This window comes from Chrysemys picta, chromosome 2, assembly GCF_011386835.1.
Source record: "Chrysemys picta bellii isolate R12L10 chromosome 2, ASM1138683v2, whole genome shotgun sequence".
NCBI lineage: Eukaryota > Metazoa > Chordata > Testudines > Emydidae > Chrysemys > Chrysemys picta.
The window spans coordinates 175,970,146-175,989,984 of record NC_088792.1 but is presented as its reverse complement, the minus strand read 5'-3'; the positions used below and the strand labels follow the sequence as shown (position 1 = coordinate 175,989,984).

Below are 19,839 nucleotides of genomic sequence, written 5' to 3'. Positions count from 1 at the left end.
AAGTCAAGTACCAGAGAACCTTCTTCTTATTGCTCATGCTGTCATTCTTAAAGACCAGCTGCATAGACAAGAAGCTTCCTGTAAAGGCTTAGTAATGTACATACTCCTGTTGTGTTCTTATGTTGAGATTAATGTTGAATTTCCTGGCCAGAAGTGAGAGTAATAATGACAGAGCTAGCAGTTGGGGAAATTAGAATATAATTTTGTAGGTGTATTGATGGGGATGGTTTTGGGTGTCAGTGAATAAAATGTTAGAATTAAGGCTGAGGGAGCCATGTAGCTACCTCTTAGTAATGCAGACATTTGGGGGGAGGGAGGCAACTCCGAGACAGTAAGCGAGAACCTGGGCTATATACTTGTAGCATGTGTCAAATGTGCAGGACTGACGGCCCTGGAGACCCAAATCCTCCATTCGCAGGAGGCAGCAATGCTCTGGCATAGGCTAGTGTTAATGTCATCTTTGCTTTCTGATTTTTAAAATGTATTCATATCTTCATAGTATTTAAATAGTATTCATATCTTCATAGTCATATCTTCAAATCTCCGTTTATACTGCAGATCAGTTTACAACCCTGTGGACTCATTTTTATTTTGTGCATAAAATCATTACTCTATGGAAGTTAGGACAATTCTGTTCAGATACATTTACTTTCTCATTAGTACACTGCCTGTATTTATTTAAAGGGTAAAAATTACAGTAATTGTTTTTCAGCATTAAATTCTTTAATCCCATTTGATCATATTTTTGAGGAACCCAAAGAGCCTGGCTGTTAATATCACTTTGTCAATGTCTTTCTTTTGGGCCAAGACAAACTAGAAAGACTGTTTTGGAGAAGAAGAAAAAAGGGTGGGGAAGGAAGCAACCTTCTGCCTTTTGACCAATGGTTTTATCAGCTCAGTGACTTTATACGTGGGTGGAAATGGTACTGCAGAACATGGTGATACTTGCTGTTTTCCCTGCAAACCATTCATGTTGTCAGGGATGCAGTCTAGTCCAGTCTGAACTGTGGTTACTTACAGGTAGGCACTTTATAATCATTCAGATACACTATTAATAACTGCATAAACAATTCATTAACACTTCAAAAATTTGAAAAGGTATAGACATTCCAGCTCTCTGGTGGGACTACAAGTACATATTTTTTAACAGCTGCTCTGTTTTGTACAGAAGATGTGCAGAACTTTTCAATGAGTGTTACTGTAACAGTACTTTGAGTGCTATGTGGTAAAATTAGCATGTTCACACCATGATTTATTTTTGCATGAAAAAGCTAAATGTATAATATGGAAAAATAAAAACAAGCTAGACATCATGTAGTGTCAATCCATTTTAATTTGCTAAAATATTGGATGAATATATGAGTTTGCACATTTGTACTACTCCTATGCTGAACTACTCTATGTAGAAAATAGTAGCTGATGGATAGAAAATGCTTCTACCTTCACCCATGGAGGATCAACAGAACTGATGTGCTGTACACAGTTATTGTGATTTCTGTGTTCTTGGAATAAAACACTAGAAGGTCAAGACTATTACTATTGCTTACAAATATTCGGTAAAAGCTCATCTTTTAATGTCTGTACATGTTTCTTTAGAACTGTCTTCCTTTCAAGACAAGGAGGTGAACAGAATCCTATTTACCAGAAACAATGAGTAATGTGGAAGCTTGAGGGAAAATTACCGATAGTAAATATGTATAAAAACCATTAGGCACAGTGAGAACTTGTTGGCTAAGAGAGAAACACAATCTACCAATTCCCAAAAGTCAAAATATGAAAATAAGTACTACAAAGATGGTCTGTCTTTTCCTTTGACCTTAGAGGTTCCTTCATCAAGACTTGTTTCTGGTTGTAATATAGAACCTTACCATTATAGTGTTTTAGAAATTAGTTTTGTTACTAGTTTAAAAATGTCCATTGAGATACGTAAACATGTTCTTGTTTCAATTAACACAACACTAATTTTTATACTGAGGTTGATGTGTAAGGTAATGCCCAACAGAAAAATATAACTAACACAATGAAGGATGGACTGAAGTATACTACATGTACAGTGCATAGTACACACTATTTTGTTACCTATTTTGGTCTGTTGTACTAAATTTTGAGGCACTCTATTTATAGTTGTGATGGGATTTCAGCCATTACAAGAGGCATTGATTTTGCACTTGTCCTTGTGATGTTTGAAGAACCACCTCTCTTTTTAGCCTCCAGTGCTGGAAGTCAGGAATCCTCAGTGCAAATACACACTGTAAATGAACACATTTTACTCCCTAAAATTGTACTTTATTTCTCTCTCTTAGAGAAGAAAGTGAAATATAGTGGGCACAATATTTTCCAATATCAGCCTTTTGTAACACAAAGTAGATGTATTTTGAAAGCGTTGTTAAACCATAGCATCACCTATAGAGGGTCCTGTGGCACCTTTGGACCCTCTGTTGCTTTTTACAGATTCAGACTAACACGGCTACCCCTCTGATACTTAGCATCGCCTATGTTTGTCTTTGGTGTGCCAGACATAGTTCCATGGCTGGTCAGAAAGAACTGGGCTAAGACATTTTTAAAAAAATGAGCTGGAGTTTACTTGAACAATCCCCTTCCAAATTCTAAACCTTGCTGAAATAGCCAAAATTCTTGCTTAAATGAAGAATTTCTCTGTCTGAGGGTCTGGCCAGTTTCTTTCAATATGAACAAGATAACGCTGTGTCCATTTCCACTCTAGGTATCTGCAGTATATGTAATCAAGATGGAGACTACAGACAATAAATAGCATATTCCTGTGATCAAAAGTACTTTTTAAAAACAAAACGTGGGCAAGTGGAGTAGGCCATACTAAGATCAGGAGTAGTGTTAGGAATAGTTCTTCCAACATCAGATAACAGAAATTACTTGGATTGTAGCTGAATGGAAGTGTTAGCTTTAGAGTTTGATTATTATTATTTTTTCTTTTTTTGACAAGTTTCAGAGTAACAGCCGTGTTAGTCTGTATCCGCAAAAAGAAGAACAGGAGTACTTGTGGCACCTTAGAGACTAACAAATTTATTAGAGCATAAGCTTTCGTGGACTACAGCCCACTTCTTCGGATGCATCCGAAGAAGTGGGCTGTAGTCCACGAAAGCTTATGCTCTAATAAATTTGTTAGTCTCTAAGGTGCCACAAGTACTCCTGTTCTTCTTTTTCTTTTTTTGGTGACTAGTCTAGAATGGAGGCAAGTTGCCATTAGTTTGTGTGATGAGGCTGTATGGTTATCACTTTTCGATTTGTGCAGTGTGACTAGATGAATATAACTTTTACTTTCTGATACTGGAAAGAAAGCTGGACTCTTTAATATGTTTGCTTTTGTAAGGTCATCAAATCTGCATTAACCCACGGTCTTCATCTAGAAACCGTTTCTATAACTTTCCTTTCTCCTCTCAGCTTCAGACTGACACGCTAATGACTGGTGAAAAGCAGCGTCTAGCCCACTGGGATGTGTTCATGAAAGACCAACACAACAAACGAGGAGAAGTGGATGAAGAGCACAGAAAAGCTATGGAGCGCCTTAAAGAACAATATGCTGAGATGGAGAAGGACCTGGCTAAATATTCTTTTTAAGACCTTTTTCGTTGTTGTTGTTTTTGTGTGTGCCAGTACTCTCTTGCTTCAGACTTATCAGAACAACAGTGAGGTTCTTTCAGAAAGCCTAATCAAAATAGAGGTAAAACAACCCCCACATCCTGCTGTAACTAGAACAAAAGTTTGATTTAGCAAGAAGAGTTTTGCATACCTCCAACTTTAAGTGCCTCTACAAGCTTGTTTTGTTCAAGGTAATTGGTGTTATCACTATCTTAGTTTGTAGGACAGGCAGGTTTAGAAATGGAGTTCTGCCTTTATACCATGGCTACATCAATTTAGGGAGCTGCAAACTAGAATTCCTTGTCTTGTGAAGACAGCCTTGTCTGCGGGGAAGAAAACAAAAACTGAATTATCTCTGTATAAGGCCACAGCCCTGCCATAGAGAGCAGGTATTATAAATGCAAGCCATGCTTGACTGAAATTAGGATGTACACACACTCATTAACAGTTATTTTGGGAAAAGCAGCATGTCTTGCGAAACAGTGGATTCTGAAAGGCTAGAATGCGTTACTCAGGTATAGTTACAGCTGCACTGTTAGGAAGTCGAGTTGAGATATTGATTGCTCTCTAAAATAGGCACCACAAGAGTGGCTGTGAGGTCACAGGAAACCATGATTTTTCTCTCTATGTAACTGGCTCATGGCGTTCTTGTAGCTTTACACTCCTAAGAATACCTTCCACCACCCAAACCACCTAAAAGTAACTTTTAAAAGTATATCAGTCCTTCCATTAGCCTTTTATCAGGTATGGTATTTACCTTAAGTATTCGTCCTGCCATTGGTGCACTCAGTAGGATGAGCAATGCCCACCTTATTGGGACTTATTACCTAAAATCTGTTGTGATAACCTTAATACAGTTGAGGAAAGATCTCTTTTTTTGTTTTTGTCATGGCATGGCATGGTAATCAAGTAAGTGGCATTAAAAATGAAGCATCTGCAGTATTAATTTGTGTTCTGATTAACAGGAGTATTTGTGAGCCCCTGTGATCACCGTGATCTTTTCTTTTTATTTAAAATCTTCATGTAATAGCAATATAACTGAATGACTAGCTTAATTATCCTTTTGTAAACCAAGTGAAATTAAATGCAATAACAGAATGAAACTTGATGCAAGCTAACCTGAGGGACAGGAAGATCTTTCAAATATTACTTTAAGTACTATGCAATATAAAATAAAAACAGGTAAAAATAAACAGAACTTGCTCATTATCTGTGTTGGAATTGCACTATGCAGACAATGGTTGCCTGTGTAAATTTATGGCTTGGTGTCAAGGCTCCATTCCTGGCAGCATGTTGATAATGTGATTAAAGTTAGCAGAGGAGATGGAATAAGTATTTGAGATTTCTTTCAATAACACTGAATTCCTGCCAAACTGCTCTATCCGCTACTGTAGGCCTGACAGCTTCATCAATCATCATCAGGTACCTGGACTGAAAAGAGCACTTGCTGACACTGGAGCATGGTGGAATGTTGTTTAATTCTGTTGTGAATGGAAAAAACATAGATGGCTCCAAAGTATTCCACATATAAAAAGTGAGGAGAACCTACTAACGAAAACCCCTATTGAATGGAAGATGATTTCTGGATTTATCTCTGTTATGTACCCATTCATGAATGGATGCTGTAACTAAGAGCCCGATTTACGTGCTTCATCAGAAAAACAGAAGATAATGTTGCCTGTCTTTAGGGTCCAGAGTCTCAATAGCATTTGTTCATTTTAAGGATAAACTGAAAACACTCTGTTTTCCACGAGAGGTTTTAAGAATGAATGTCCTCAAAACCAAAATAACTTTCTGAAAAATGTTCTCCTCTACCCCAATATAAAGCAACCCGATATAACATGAATTCAGATATAATGCGGTAAAGCAGCGCTCCATTGGGGCGGGGCTGCGCACTCGAGCAAATCAAAGCAAGTTCGATATAACGCGGTTTCACCTATAACGCAGTAAGATTTTTTTTTTTTTTTTTTTTTTGGCTCCCAAGGACAGCATTATATCGAGGTATAGGTGTACTTTAAGTCTCATTTGGTACTGAGTGAGTTTGATTTGTGTTTTATTCCTATAAAATAATACATAATATCAGATCCACTCAGTTTTGAACAAAAGTAAACCTACCTGCATCTCTATGTCCCACTTGAGGGCTGATAAAAATGATATAGATGTTGCAAGGCTAGTGTATGCTGAACATCTGCACAAGAGTAATAATTTTAAGCCTAGAACTGCACTTCATTGGCCAAGAAAGCCCAAAATAAATTAAATGAATGATACTACCTAAGGTTAACTCTTTTCAAAAGCCAGTGGTACTTTGTGTTTTTGAAAATTCCCCCTCAATATTCATTTTGGGAATTTATGCATTTAGGAAATATTTTGAAGAAAAGTGCTTAAAGTTGATCTTTAACATACAAACAAACATCAATCTGCTTGTTGGCCCACTTCATTGGGAGACTACAAGAAAAATATTTATCACTATTAAGTTATTCAGTAGTCTTTATTAATTTTTAAAAATATCTATTGTGCTGTAGCTCTTGAAATAAATTAACAGTACATACAACTTGACTTTAGAGTGGTTTAGCAAGGTGGATGAAAAAATAATGCTTGGTTCTAAAATTTAAAAGGAAAACTGTGGTGCTTAGTTATAGCTTAGATAGGTCAATAAGTGCATCATGTATGTATATATATATATGATTTTTTTTTTTTTTAACCGGTCACTCTTTCAATATTTGTTTAGCGAATGAGGCTGTGGTCTATCAGGAGGCTAATGATACTTAAAATCCTACACTATCATTTTCCAGTAGAGCCCCTGCTGAGAAGTATCAGTTTTACCCATTTGAAGAAAAAATGCATATGAAGGGAGTTTCAAAGTTTGGTGGTAAGCTACGTAAAAGCAATTACGTGTTTAGCCTCGCTTAAAATGTTTAAATTCTTAACAATTAAACTTTCCAAAATCGCTTGAGTACTGATACAACTACCATTAAAGTTGGTTGTTAAAAAAAAAAAAAAAAAATTCCGGTGGAGTCTACTGGGAGTTGGATCAGGCCTTTGACTTTTGCTACATTTGAATGATGATGCTGATGTTTGCAATCCCGCTTTGTATCAGACTAAGATGGTAGCTTTCTGCTTGATTGTTACTACTTTTATATTTAGTAGTCCAAGTCTAAACTATATTGATTTATTCTTCTTTGTAACTAGAAGTAGTGGGTAGAATATCGTATACTCACTCGAATTTTCCTTAAATTTTAAGATGAGCTTTCTGTTTTGACACCTACACAACAAGAAAGCAATACTTCTACTTGAAGGATGGTGGGGGAAAAACTGCTTCTGCAATGGTAATAGCCTGCTTAAAAGTATTACTTAGACTAATAGTAGAATAGTCATGATACTTTTTATTTTTGTAATATTGATCAACGCCTTGTTTAAAAAATAAAATTTAAAAATCCTCTGTTCAGCTGTTCTGGACCTCTAATCTCTTTGATGCCTAAAGCAGACCTTTTATTTTTAGTAGGGGGAAGAGGAAGCGAGACTCACTTAGATTCTGCTCCCACCTATACCAACCCTAGATGAAACCTCTTAAGAGAAATTCCACATCCAATGACTTGTGGTTGGAATATCACATCTTCACTGACTTTTTATTTATGAAATATATTTTAAAAAACTTTTGATCAAATTTTGTCTCTCAAATAACTTGTATTAAAATGGAGAAAATAAATGAAAACATTATCACCCATGATTCATTTCATTAAGAGGAGTTAATTCTCCAGTTGAAAAGGGTGTTTTACCTCTGTACACACCCTGGGCTCTGAAATTTGCAGGTACTCAGTGGTAGATGACAATGTGAGTATGACTGCTTTCAAACAGAGAGGCAAACGTTCCTTAATCATACTAGCATAGTCGCACAGATATGCTAAAGAATGATATATATTTGGACTCCAAAATAACTATATGGTAGCTTTTGTACCAGTAAGTAGTGAGACATGTGTTGGACCAAACTACAGATATTCTAGCCAAAAAGCTATACTACTTACCTGCAGTATTTTGCCTGCTTTTTTTTGAGGACCAGTAGTGCTACAAGTGCTTCTTGCTACTATGATGATACATCTGATACAGTCTAAGAAGAGTTGTTGCTATTGTAGATTCTGTTTAAATAAAAGTTAGCCTAAATGTGTTTCTGAAGTGGAGGCTGACATCACTATGAGACAGTTAGGTGCATTTTTCACTGCCACCCTTATATAAACAGTGGATCAAGTTGTCTGAAATGGCTTGAATTAAAGCAGTGGGCTCTTGTCAGAGGAAACTTCTGACCCTTTTAGTTATCCCAGAGTGATAGCACATACTGGAACTAGCAGAAACCAGATTGCTATACAATGCCACACAATAGTTAATTAAAACGTAAAAGTGATCTTTTAAAAGTATTTCAACATTAGAGTTGAGTGGTAGAGGGAAAAAGCCTGGTATTTGTGTACTTTTTGAAACCCATCTCTCCCATTGCCATATGTGTGCTATAGAAAATGGTAATAGTAATTGGGAAAAAAATTATTTTAGCCATAGTATCATTTTAAATAAATGCCTTTTAAAAGGCACGTATCATTTATTTAAAGAAGAAAAAGCATAAAATATTGTATTTGGTGCTATTAGTATTAAGGCACTTGCAGGTACAGTAGCAGCTGCTTAGATTTTTTGCTCCCATTAATCTCGGCTGTCCTTTATTTTCAGCAGTCTCTCTACAGTACTGTCCTGCTTCCTTGTTCCACATGAGAGAGGCTGTGTGGGGCCTGAGGGAGCTAGAACCAGATCTGTTGATTAAGTATGGCCTGGAAATCCTTGGGTTTGGGACATTACCCAATGCCAAGGACCTCCAAAACCCTGCCCTGGGAGGGATTGCTTCTTACAAAATTCAGTGAGGTGAGCCTTAGGAAAGATCCTGGTCTTTTTGTCAATTTTTCTGTAGAAGGGGAAGGTCCAGTGTGGCTATCTGAGCAGGAGAAATGGTAGTCAATTTTGGTAAGGTTCAGACTTGTGATTCTGGGAATCTACGCATTTCAAACGGGATGTTTTGGCAATTCAACCATTCCATCTCACAAATAACTGTGTGAATGTGTGTCCAATGGAGAGGAACTGCAAATAAGAGAGACTTGCACCATCAGTATGACCTAATGGAGCAAACAGTTGAAAGTGGGTGGATAATATTATGTTTTGAATACCTGCAAACTTACATTTACTAGTCTACTGGAATTCACAACCTGAGCCCACAGAGTATCAATCTTTTTTTAAATGACATCATATTTAAATAAATAGGGTGGGAAAGAACCAGATCACCCTCTGGCATTATTTTAAGAGGTGCATCTAACTCCCACCTTCCAAACAGAGCTAATACTTTGAGAGAGGTATGGACTAGAAACCATTTTCCAGTCTGTTGTGACACATGAGCTCCCAGTCTGTGATCTAAAGAATAAATTATTGTTCTTTGAGCAGATCTACATATTTCTATTTAAGGGTACTGCACTGCCTTGTGGTGCCTTGTGGTAAAAACCTCTCTAGCAGTGTCAGATAGAACACTTATGTGCCCCTCTGCCTCTCCCCTCAGTGTCACAATGCACTGAGAGCAATGCTATAAAGGTGGCAGAGCGCTCTCCCCAACCTAGTTCCTTTCAACTGCATGCCTGGACACATGTGCATCACTCCAGTTTCTTTGAAGCCATAGTTTCTTTCTGCTTAGAAATAGTGTTAAGCTCATTCAGTACAGTTTTTTCCTGGTTCTGGGTAATGGAGCTACTTAAATCCCAGCTTCCTCTGTTTCTTCAGAAGTGCTCTTCCTCCCAGCATTCAGTGAGCACGTGCCTGGGAGAAGAATGCTCCTGGGGAGACTCACTTGCAGCTCCTCCTTCCAAAGGAAGGCCTTGAGGCTAAATCCTCTGGACCCAATCAGGCCTCAGATCATTGGTCTAAGAGACCAGTCTTTGCCCCTGTGGCTATTAGCACCAACTGGCTGTAAGATTCCAAGAAGCTGCAACCCCTGTTGTGGTGGAATTCAGTTCCTGTGGCTCCTCAGTCAAGCCCCTGAGGCTACGCATGTCCAAACCAAGGGCCATGTGGTGGTCAGATGTAACTGTCCTAGTTCCAGAAGAGTGGTCAACAGAGTTCGGCCACCCTTACCAGTGCCATACCTTGTTCCTCCCAGTTATCTGACCCTGATGAAACCCCTGCAGCTGCAGGACCAGGGCCAGTTCTGATGTCCACTTCCAAATCCAGGAAGATGGATTTGATTGACGTATCAGAATCTGGGCCATCAGTGCCTTTGGTTCTGTCTGTCATGGCACAGAGACAAAATGGCTGCTGTTAGCAATGCTGGTTCATATGCATCATCTGACAAGACTGCTACAGCTCTGAAACAGAGATCCATCTTTGGTAGCAAAGGAAATGGATGTGTGTCAAATATTGGATCTGACGTCACTTCTTTGGATCGGTTGTTCCCAAGTCAGTTCCAGCTACATCCTTGGTTTTGGAGAGCTCTGTCACCATGACAGCTCAGGTTCACCTTCTGGCTCCACTTGCTTCATTGCTTCTGAGTGGGGAAACACAGGGTTTCTAAAAGGAGACATTTTCCCCTGGTCCCAAAATCATCTTCCTTGTCCCCTGTTAAGAAGTAGAGGCCAGAAAACACTGTGTGTCTTTTCCCATAACACCCTTTGCTTCCTCTTCCTAGAACCCCTATACAGGGTCTCCACAAAGTGCCAGATCCCCATTCTTCCCTTCGGTTCCACTGCTATCACCATTATACTCTATATTTGATCCAGAACTGGATCCTTGCTAGGAGGAAGATAGAGGAAGCATACAGAGAGCTGTGGCTCACTTTGTATCATCCTATGGTCTGCCTCCTGCATGTTGCCAGACCCTAGTTGCTGGGGAGACTAGCAATCCTGGGGCCCATGGCCTTATTGGAGGCCACCTCAGGAATTTTTTAATTACCTCTCCATCCACTGGGAGAGTAACATTTCATCTGTTAAGGATCTGGCAATCCAGAGATATTCGGATCTGACTCCTCTGGATCCATTGTCATTATTGACAGTGATGCCTGAAATGCTGCCTGAGGAAGATGAGGAGGAGGTAGATCCTCTCTTTTGATTAGGAACATGTGAACCAGATTTATAACTGGATGGTCATGTGGAGGACGCTACACAGTTCCATGACTTGATGGACCAAGTCTTCCTGCAGTGTCTGTGGAAGAGATTTCTCACCTGGTATTTGATATCCTTGGGGGGGAAAAGAATATCCCAACCCATTTTAGATGGTTTGCTAAAGCCGTGTGAGCTATGCCAGTTTCTTGTCAGTCTTTCTAAGAAAGATGACAATTCTCTCTCTGTTCTCCAATGTGAGAAGATAAGTCTATGGGATTGGTGTATTTGCTTTTCCCTCCCAGATACAGATCCACAGGATAGATGTTGTGACAATGTAGATGTGGACCATCTCAGCAGAGAGAGCTCTCAGATACATCAATGGTCCCTAAAGGATCAGTTGGTTCAGACTGTATTCTCTGTCTGGGTCAACTAGAGATGGACCTGTCTGCAATGAGTGCTAAAGCGTCACCTCTTCCGTTCCAGAGAGGGCAGGGACAGTCACTCCCTGTCAGATGCCTTCCTTTTGCACTGGGGGAAGGACTTAATGTACGCTTCCCCCTGCTTTCCATTAGACACATTGGGACAGGGTAAGGGTGATACTCATTGCCCTGGCTTGGTCACGTCAGCAGTGGTTTACTGATCTCCTTCAACTGTCTGGTGAAGTCTGTGTCTTCCCCTGTCCCAACAGGAGGGCAGGATCTCTGAAACTCTTCACCTGATGGTGTGGGTGATAGGTCTCTGAATACATAGGCTCTTGAGCAGTCATGTTCGGAGTCTGTGCAGGATACTAATTAACTCTTGAAAACAATCTACTAGAAACTGTTACCATCTAAAGTGGTCCAGATTTCAGATTTAAATGAAAGGACGATCTGATTCTCCTCTATCTGCTTCCGTTCCTTGTGTTCTGGAATATGTAATGTACGTAGAGAATTAGAGTTATCTGACTCGTTAAAAGTTAATTTGACAGCCATCTTCACATAGCACGTTCTAGTTGATGGCAAATGGCTGTTTGTTCAGTTAAAAGATTGAAAGTGTTATCAAATGTGTATCCCTCAGCTAGGGATCCTGTTTCTTCTTGGGACCTCAACTTGATGTTGGCCACGCTGGTAAAATTACCCTTTGTGGCCCTTGGCTGACCAAGACGACTTCTTCATTATTGCCATCACATTGTCCAAGAGAGTGAGTGAATTGAATGCCCGTATGGCTGACCCACCTTTCACTTCTTCTTTTCATAAGGACAAGGTAGTTCTCAGGCGTGATCCCAGATTTTTACTTAAGGTAGTATCTGATTGGTGTGGAAATCAGACTATTAATTGGCTATTTTCCCCCCTTAAGCCGCACTCTAATAAGGGGAAATCAGTTCTACATACTTTTTGGATGTTAGAAGGGCTATTACCCTGACAGAACCCAGTTTTCATAAATCATCTAAGTTGTTTGTGTCTTGTACGCAGTGTGGTTCTTGGGATATGGTTTCATCCCAGACTATTTCTCAGTGGATTAAACAATGTATTGTTGAATGCTACATGCTGGCAAAAGTCACTGTACCTGTTGTAATTTGACTGTATTCCACTAGAGCTGTGGCAACTTCCTTCGCCTGTCTTAGGCAGATGGCAGTTGCTGAAGTTCGCAAAGCTGCAACCTGGACTTCGGTGCATACCTTCTCTAAGTACTGTGCCCTGAACTTGGCTTCTAGGGCAAACACTGGATTTGGCAGAGTGGTGTTTTGGTCTTGTAATGGGGTGATGACTCACTGCTGCGGCACCTCCTGCTGGTCATCCAGGGAATTAGCTCACCAACATCTGGAGCGCCCTCTTCAGGCCAGTGTCTCGCTTGCCACTGGCCCCGGTGCCCCTTCTGGACCCTGGTGCCCCTTATCTCGGAGTTCTGCACCCTGCAGTACCCCGCAGTCTCTCTGGGTCTCCCCTCCCCGGGAAACCCCAAACCCCCTATCCACACCTCGCCTCAGTCTTGGGCTACTGCCAGTCACCATCTATACCCTGCTCACTGGGGCAGACTGCAGTATATTTGCCACTCATCATTGGAAAGGAAGGTTTGGACCTGCTGCCTCTGCCTACCCTTGGGCTGCCCTCTCTGCAACTCCAGTACCTTCTCGGCATTAACAAAGCCTGCAGCCTGGGGGTTTTCCAGGCCGGAGCTGCCCAGCTCCTCTGGCCTTTCCCCAGCCCTGCTCCACTTTAGGTACCCTGCTCAGCTCCCAGCAGCCAGGCCTATCCCCCTCAACAGCTAGAGAGAAACTCTCTGAGCTCCAGCCTAGTAGCCCCTTTATAGGGCCAGCTGCGGCCTGATTGGGGCGTGGCCCAGCTGCAGCTCCTTCCCAATCAGACCAGGCTTACTGGTTCCCCGCCACAGCCCTCTCACAGGGCTGTTTTAAGCCCTTCAGGGCAGGAGCGGGGTTACTGCCCCGCTACAGGTCTCTATTTCAACTATGACTCTGTTCCCACCTCCAGGTTAGCTTCAGCACTGCAGATCAGTCTATCTCATAAATGGGAAGATGTAAAGCCACTCAAAGAAGACATTAAGGTTATTTTGTAACCAGAGTTCCTCTGGACAGCTCTGCATATTTACACTTCCCACCTGTCTTCCCCTCTCTGTCAGCATCTTTGTTGTTCTGTGTCTCTGGCTTTGGAGTGGAAGGAACTGAGGTGGTGAGGGCATTCTGCCCCCTTTATAGTCTCAGTGCATAGTGATGCTCGGGGAGGTTGGGTGGAAGCACTCTATCTGACACTGCTAGAAGAGGTTTTTACCATAAGGTGCCACACAGCAGCACAGTACCCATAAATGTAAATATGCAGAACCATCTTAAAGAACTCCAATTACAGGTAAATAATAATTTTCATTCTTGCATGAGCTGAAACATTAATTGTGGGACCAGAAGAGCATTTTTTGTTGTCCCTCTAAATTAGATTATGAAGAAATTTTTCAACTTTGCTTTGTACTGCTAGAGTACTCTACAGCCTAGACGGCTTCATTGAGCAAGGATAGATAGGTGGTAAGACATTGGTGGTGGTTATACACATTCCTAAAGTGCCCATCATACAGTGTTTGTTCCAGATTGTTTTGAAACATTAGTTCTGGATTACTCAAGGTCATAGGAAGACCTTTGAGTGGACCAGTTTTGTCCTTTCCAGATGATGTTGGCTCTCAGTAAATTGATTCCGGTTCCCAAAAATCCCCTCTCCATATGGTTCAAAAACCTGTTCCAATATTTACTGTGTCCCCTAGAAAAGCTTCTATGTTGAATTACATAAATAGGAACAGAAATATTGCACATTCCTCCAATGTATTGATTAAAAAGTGCATTGCAAAAAGCTCCAGCTTTTTATATAAACACTTGTTGAAAAATATTACAATAATAAAACTTTTAGGCAGCAGTTTGATTTGTTAACAACTAATAACTAGTGTCTGGAATGTTAAGAACCAGTTTCCCCGTTGGATTCCCAAAACATCCAGAAGAGTCAAATAAGATGATCTAGGGAATAAACTGAAAAATAATAATACAACAATGCCTTTGCTTTCTGTGATGAAGAACCACTCAGGAGGTTTTACTATAAAATCTTTTGCTGCAGATGCAGTTTCCTATGGAACAACCATTAAAATGAACGGAACAGGTAGATATTTATACAATAAAGTTATTTTTTACTGGATATTAAAGTAAGGAGGAAATCGATGATGCAGGCTTTTTTACATTGGGCCCCGTAGCGCAGTAAGGAAGCCATCACCAACAGAAGGCTCAGAAAATATGAAGTTTTTCTTTCTTAAATTTTTTTTTAGCAAATATAGGTGCTAGAGAGAGATGCCAGAGCGGTCACTATGGCAGCTTTATTCATAGGAAAGTCACAGGAGAGGTAGTCCAAGCTTCCTCAAACTTCCCCTCGGCCCTTGCATAGATTACTTAAGGCTGCCAACATGGGCTCCAGGTAGCGCCAGTTACAGTGGCGATTTTTGCACTGTAGATGCCTGTCCCCTGGGAACCATACTGAGACCACCTAACTTTCTTCACAGAGGCCATCCAACGGCTATTGAATGGTTGCTGCTTTAGGTCATTATCATCCTGGACTCCCTTTGGAATGGTTGCCTTAAGGAGAAATCTTAACAGAAAACTATTTCCAAATACATTTCATATAATAATAAATTATTCTTAACAGATTGTGATTTCTTACACGCACCCTCCCTGTGCCCTTAAATTCCCAGGGTAGTTTGTCCACTGTGGTCAAATAAATAAGTTTAACTTCCCCAGGGACCTTTTCTGGTCTGGTTTGATATCACTTAACATAATGAGGGGTTTACTGCCACATCATAAAGGGTTTTGTTTTAGGTTTCTTTTTTCCTGAAAACATAATAGTGCTTACATACCTTCTCAAGAATGCTTTCAGTTATGTGAAACATGGACAAGTTGTCTGGGGCCAACCTCTTATCTAGACCAGATTCAGAAAGTCTGGATTCAATGCAGTGACTAGACTGCATGTTTTTGTTGTGTTTTTTTGTTTCTTTTAAAAAATATATATATGCTCCTTGCTAAAAAACACTGCTGCCCCCATCTAGGAACAATGCAACACTCACATCATTTCCTGAAAGAGTAGAGTTGGAAGGCAATTATCTACTCACCAAATATGCAGAAAAAACAGTTCCTGATATTCTTCTCAAATATTTCAACTTCCCAGGAATCCGGAAAAAATAATTCCATGAGACGGTGTTATGAATGAAGGTATGACATTTCAGTTTCCTCCATTTGGAATCCAACATCCAGAGGTAATAAATTACTGTGCACTTGGCACTGCTGAGACGGGGGTCTGGCTGTGACAAATTGTTTTTCTTCAGAGCAGGAACAATGAACTGCTTTTACATCCTCCTTTGTATGGTGACAGGCATGGTTTCTTTCTCAATGGGCTTTCAGCAGCAATCATAAGAAATAGAAACCTGACAGCAAAGTATTTTAAACCTGACTTGTTTCATGGGTTGAAAGCTATAATAGGAACAGTCAGTCTCCTGGCCGTTTTACCTCTGCACACTTACATCAGTAAAATAGGTTGTGAACTGCACTCCTAGGAGGAAAATAATTGAATAAAAGAAAGGTCAGAAATGAGAATGCATGTTCAGTACCTTTTTTTTTTTTTTCCCTTTTGAGGGAATACTGCTTTTCCCATTAATAGCTTGGTCTCATTCCAACCTGCTGTCAGGTATAGCACCATCCAGTGCCTTGGTGAACTTGTGGCACTTTTTGGTAATCATAAAGGAAAGAGGAATAGAATATATTGAGAAAGATTCAGATATCGATTCCACAGATTCACTTGTGATTATAATCACCATCTTTATTTGTTCATTAACTAGTTCTCATTTGAATAGTTTTTAAATGGTACTATGACTTTTAATCAGATGTGATGTATTAAGTATTAAATATTAAATAGAAACATAGGAAATAAAAATGCTGTGCAAAGGAAGAGAATCTGACTCGGACTGAGCTACTCAGTTTTCTAGTACTTCAGCAATTAAACTCCCCCCCCCCCCCACACCCCTTTAATCTAGCATGACAGTTCAACTATAGAGCTTTATACCTATAGATTGGAGGTTTGCATTTTGTCTGGATCAGCAGTGGACAAATGTTGCTTGGTGGGTTTTGTGACTTGATTTTAGTGATCTTGACTTAAAGCTTTGTGAACACGGTAACTACATCACAAAAAATAACACTGCATGCAGGCAATCTTGGTAGAAAGGCCTGGGATTTAGTGGGCAGAAAGATTGGAAATACCAGCTTGTTTCCTAGAGATAGTTTCTTCAGATCAGGGTTAAGGCACACCGAGTGAGGCAGCATTGGGAAGCTTTCACTACTGATGCTTTATACTGCATTTGTTCTGGGAATTGAGGATTTCAGTTCCCGGGCAGTCAGTCCACCTGTAGAAATACTAAGTCTACCTCAATTAATAAGCAAATATTAAAACCTCCAGCCTTACAAGGCCAACAGCAAATCACTGTTTTTTAAAACATATCCCAGCTTCCCAGTGCCCCTTAATGAGACCAGCAGTCATCCTTGCCTCTGGTAAAAACTTGAAGAACAAGGTATAGATAATATACAAAACATGTTAAAAACCCATGCAGAAAAGAGACCGCACTGATTTAATTAATAGACTTGCATATCATAGCCATTCTTAGGGCTAGGCTTTGCAATTGTTAGTCATATTGGTAATCACTTACCTGAGTCATCCTGTTACCTTCATTGAGACTCCTAGTGTCAATGTGTACGAAGGTGAGTAAGGACTGTACAATCTACTTCTTTATTGGGAATAATTTTGAAGAATTAGATTGGGCATTTACAATAGATCACTTGGCCAGCAGGGACCTAACTCTGGAGTTGTATCTACATATATCCTCAACCCATTCCATTTGTGCCAGGATAAACACCAAGGGTGAAATTCTGGTCCCATTGAAATCAATGGCAAAATTCCCATTGACTTCAGTGGGGCCAGGATTTCACCCCCGTCTATAAAATCAACAGGGCTGAAAGAAAACTTCTTTAAGGGTAAAGATGAAACAGTATTCTATAAACATTGGGCACTTTGGAAGTCAAAAATGTATTTAGATTGACTTGTAGTTTTATCATTATGTAGGATTGCTATTTCTAACTTTCACACCCAAAATCATTTAGAGATTTTAAAATGGATTTTTTTTAAAGTTAAAAAGTAATTTGTCATTTCTGAGTTATGGAATGGTGCAAAAATACATTTTTATTTGCTACACTAAGCTGTAAATGTTTCATCACATAACTCAGAACTGGCTTTGTTTCAAGACTTCACAGTTGCCACACACTCAGTCGGTAATGAGGACAAGTGCCTTTGACATATTTTACAGTTCATAAATAAACATACCCATGTTTGAAGTAAATATCAAAGAACATAGCAGTAGTCTAAAAGTTTAAAGTTTGGTTCTGTTCTGAAAAGTGATCCTGCAAAAATAGTATTGTAGGTTTCCATTGTCATCTGTCAATTATTTCTAAGTTAAATATGTTCTGTTTACTAGTTTAACACCCCCTCCCCCACCCCACCCCCCCCAGCTGTCAGCCCTGCAAACTCAATCTGGAATCTAAAAGTCAAGATGTTCTTGAATTCCTTCTGGCTTGTGTACCATCACTCTTGATAAAGATGCTACAGGCCAAATACTGTCCATAGTTACATTTGTGCAACCTAACAGTGTTCAGTAAAAGATCATTGTTTTCAAAGGTCTCAGTTGTGATGGACAACAAGATTTGATCTTACAATGGAAGCTTATGGCCTGGTTTTCAAAGGTATTGAGAATCTGTATTGTCTCTGACTTCTTTTCATCTATGTTGACTATATAATCTTAAAAGGAGTAAAAAGTAGTAAAAACTATTAAAGTAATCAAATATGACTTGCAATACCCACAGGGATGGTATCTGTGTAGTTATGAGGTGCCATATTTACTCACTTTACAGAGTAGAACTTCATTTCAGGGACCACAGTTTCAAAGTTTCAAATGTGTGTGTTTGCATGTGCCTATCAACTGCATTTGGAATACCGTGTGTGTGCATGTGTGCAGATCAGGGATTGGCAAGCCTACTTCCAGGCATATGTGCAAATGCACATGCTTAACTGAAAATCAGATCCTACATCTCTGACAGTGCATAGGATTACATAGAGTTGAAAATTTAAAATGACACAAAACATAGTTATTGTTCCAATAGTTCAGATTCTCCGTCTTTGCATTCCAGGATATCCCATATCTACTGCAACTTTAAGCCTTTTGATTAGAAAACATTGGACCTTTGTGATGATGGTAATCTAAATATCAGACCAGCATGTTGAACCTACACCTTAGTTAAGTATGTCACTGCATAGGATATTTAGCCCTGAAGCCCTAGATATCTACTTTCATTTCTGCTAAAGGCCAACATTTTCAGAAGAGCAGGGATTATAGTCTAATTACAAGGTTATCTTAATGGCCTGGATAAAACAGAATTCTCATGGCTTCTTGCACTGCAGAGAGTTTGATCATGATGCTCCAAAACTTAAAGTATCCTCTGAAAACATGAAAGAGAGTAAATTCAGAAATGGCATCTCCTTCCACTAAGTAGCTGAAGTGTTCATGCAAACAACCCATTCTTATCTCACGCCTAGGAGTGTCCAAATTTTGTATCATCTCTTACTTCCTCTAGGACAATCTCCTTTGTAGTCTTACATATTGTCTGCAAGAAAGGAGCAAAGCCAAAGAGCAGTAGTGGTGTCTGTGCTGCACAAAGAATACAGAGCAGACATGAAATTTACATTAATTTATTTAGTATTAGCTATTAATTATTACAAACATTTTACATTTGCCACCAACATGCAGGATACTGGAACATCCCCTTTGCAAAGTTTAATTAGTCATTTTTTACTTTAGCAACAGAGAAACTCTTGGCCATTTCAGCTGCAAGGACAGTAAATCAGATAGTTGCAAGTGGTTGGCTTCCGCATTAACAACCTCACGATTTGAAGGTACTTATCATGGAGGGCAAATCACTGCAGCTGATGGCCGATCTGGTCAGGCAAAAAAGTAGCACACATTGTTCTGCTTATTAATTTAATAAAACTAAGACCCTGGTCATTACCATCATGTAGTCTTCAGCTCCAGATTACAACTAGGTAGCTCAGTATTAACCTGTCTGGACAGGCCTTGGAGCAGCTGGTGACTGTCAAATACTTGGAAAGTGTCAGTTCTGGAGGAAGCTTGAAAGCTGTGGACAACTATATAGCAACAGCTACTGCTGCTGCCATGTTTTCGGCCCTTTAGCAGCCTCTGTGAGGACATCATGACATCAAGCTTGCTACCAGAGTTATACCAACTCTGTTACTTGGCAGTGAAATATGGACACTGAGGAAGGCTGAAGAGCAACAGGTTGATGTCTTTGAGTCTTGTCTTCATCAGCTGTTCCTTATTAAGTGGAGGGTCAAGATCAGAAATTAGTATGTTTGAAGCTGAACCTAGCAACCACCTCCATCAGCACTGATTTAGTTACGGCAGATGGAAGACCAACAAATTCCAAAGTGTGTTTACTAAAGAATGTTGGTCACCAGAGCTACTGTAGCTTGATAAGATTGCCAGT

At 39.8% G+C, this 19,839-nt stretch overlaps 1 protein-coding gene across 2 annotated transcripts in view; it reads left to right on the top strand.

The window, feature by feature from the left end:
- BLOC1S5 (biogenesis of lysosomal organelles complex 1 subunit 5) overlaps window positions 1–7,058 on the top strand; it is a 30,793-nt gene extending 23,735 nt beyond the window's left edge. The window contains exons 5-6 of one of the 2 annotated variants that reach the window (XR_010598744.1): window positions 3,418–6,484; window positions 6,857–7,058. Coding sequence is in view for 1 of the 2 variants with exons in the window: in XM_005305957.5 (XP_005306014.2) it covers window positions 3,418–3,594 (177 nt within the window). In the remaining variant the exon portion in view is untranslated. Of the gene's footprint in view, window positions 1–3,417 lie in introns of both variants that reach the window. The other variant, XM_005305957.5, reaches the window with a different exon arrangement.
- The last annotated feature ends 12,781 nt before the right edge of the window (window positions 7,059–19,839 follow it).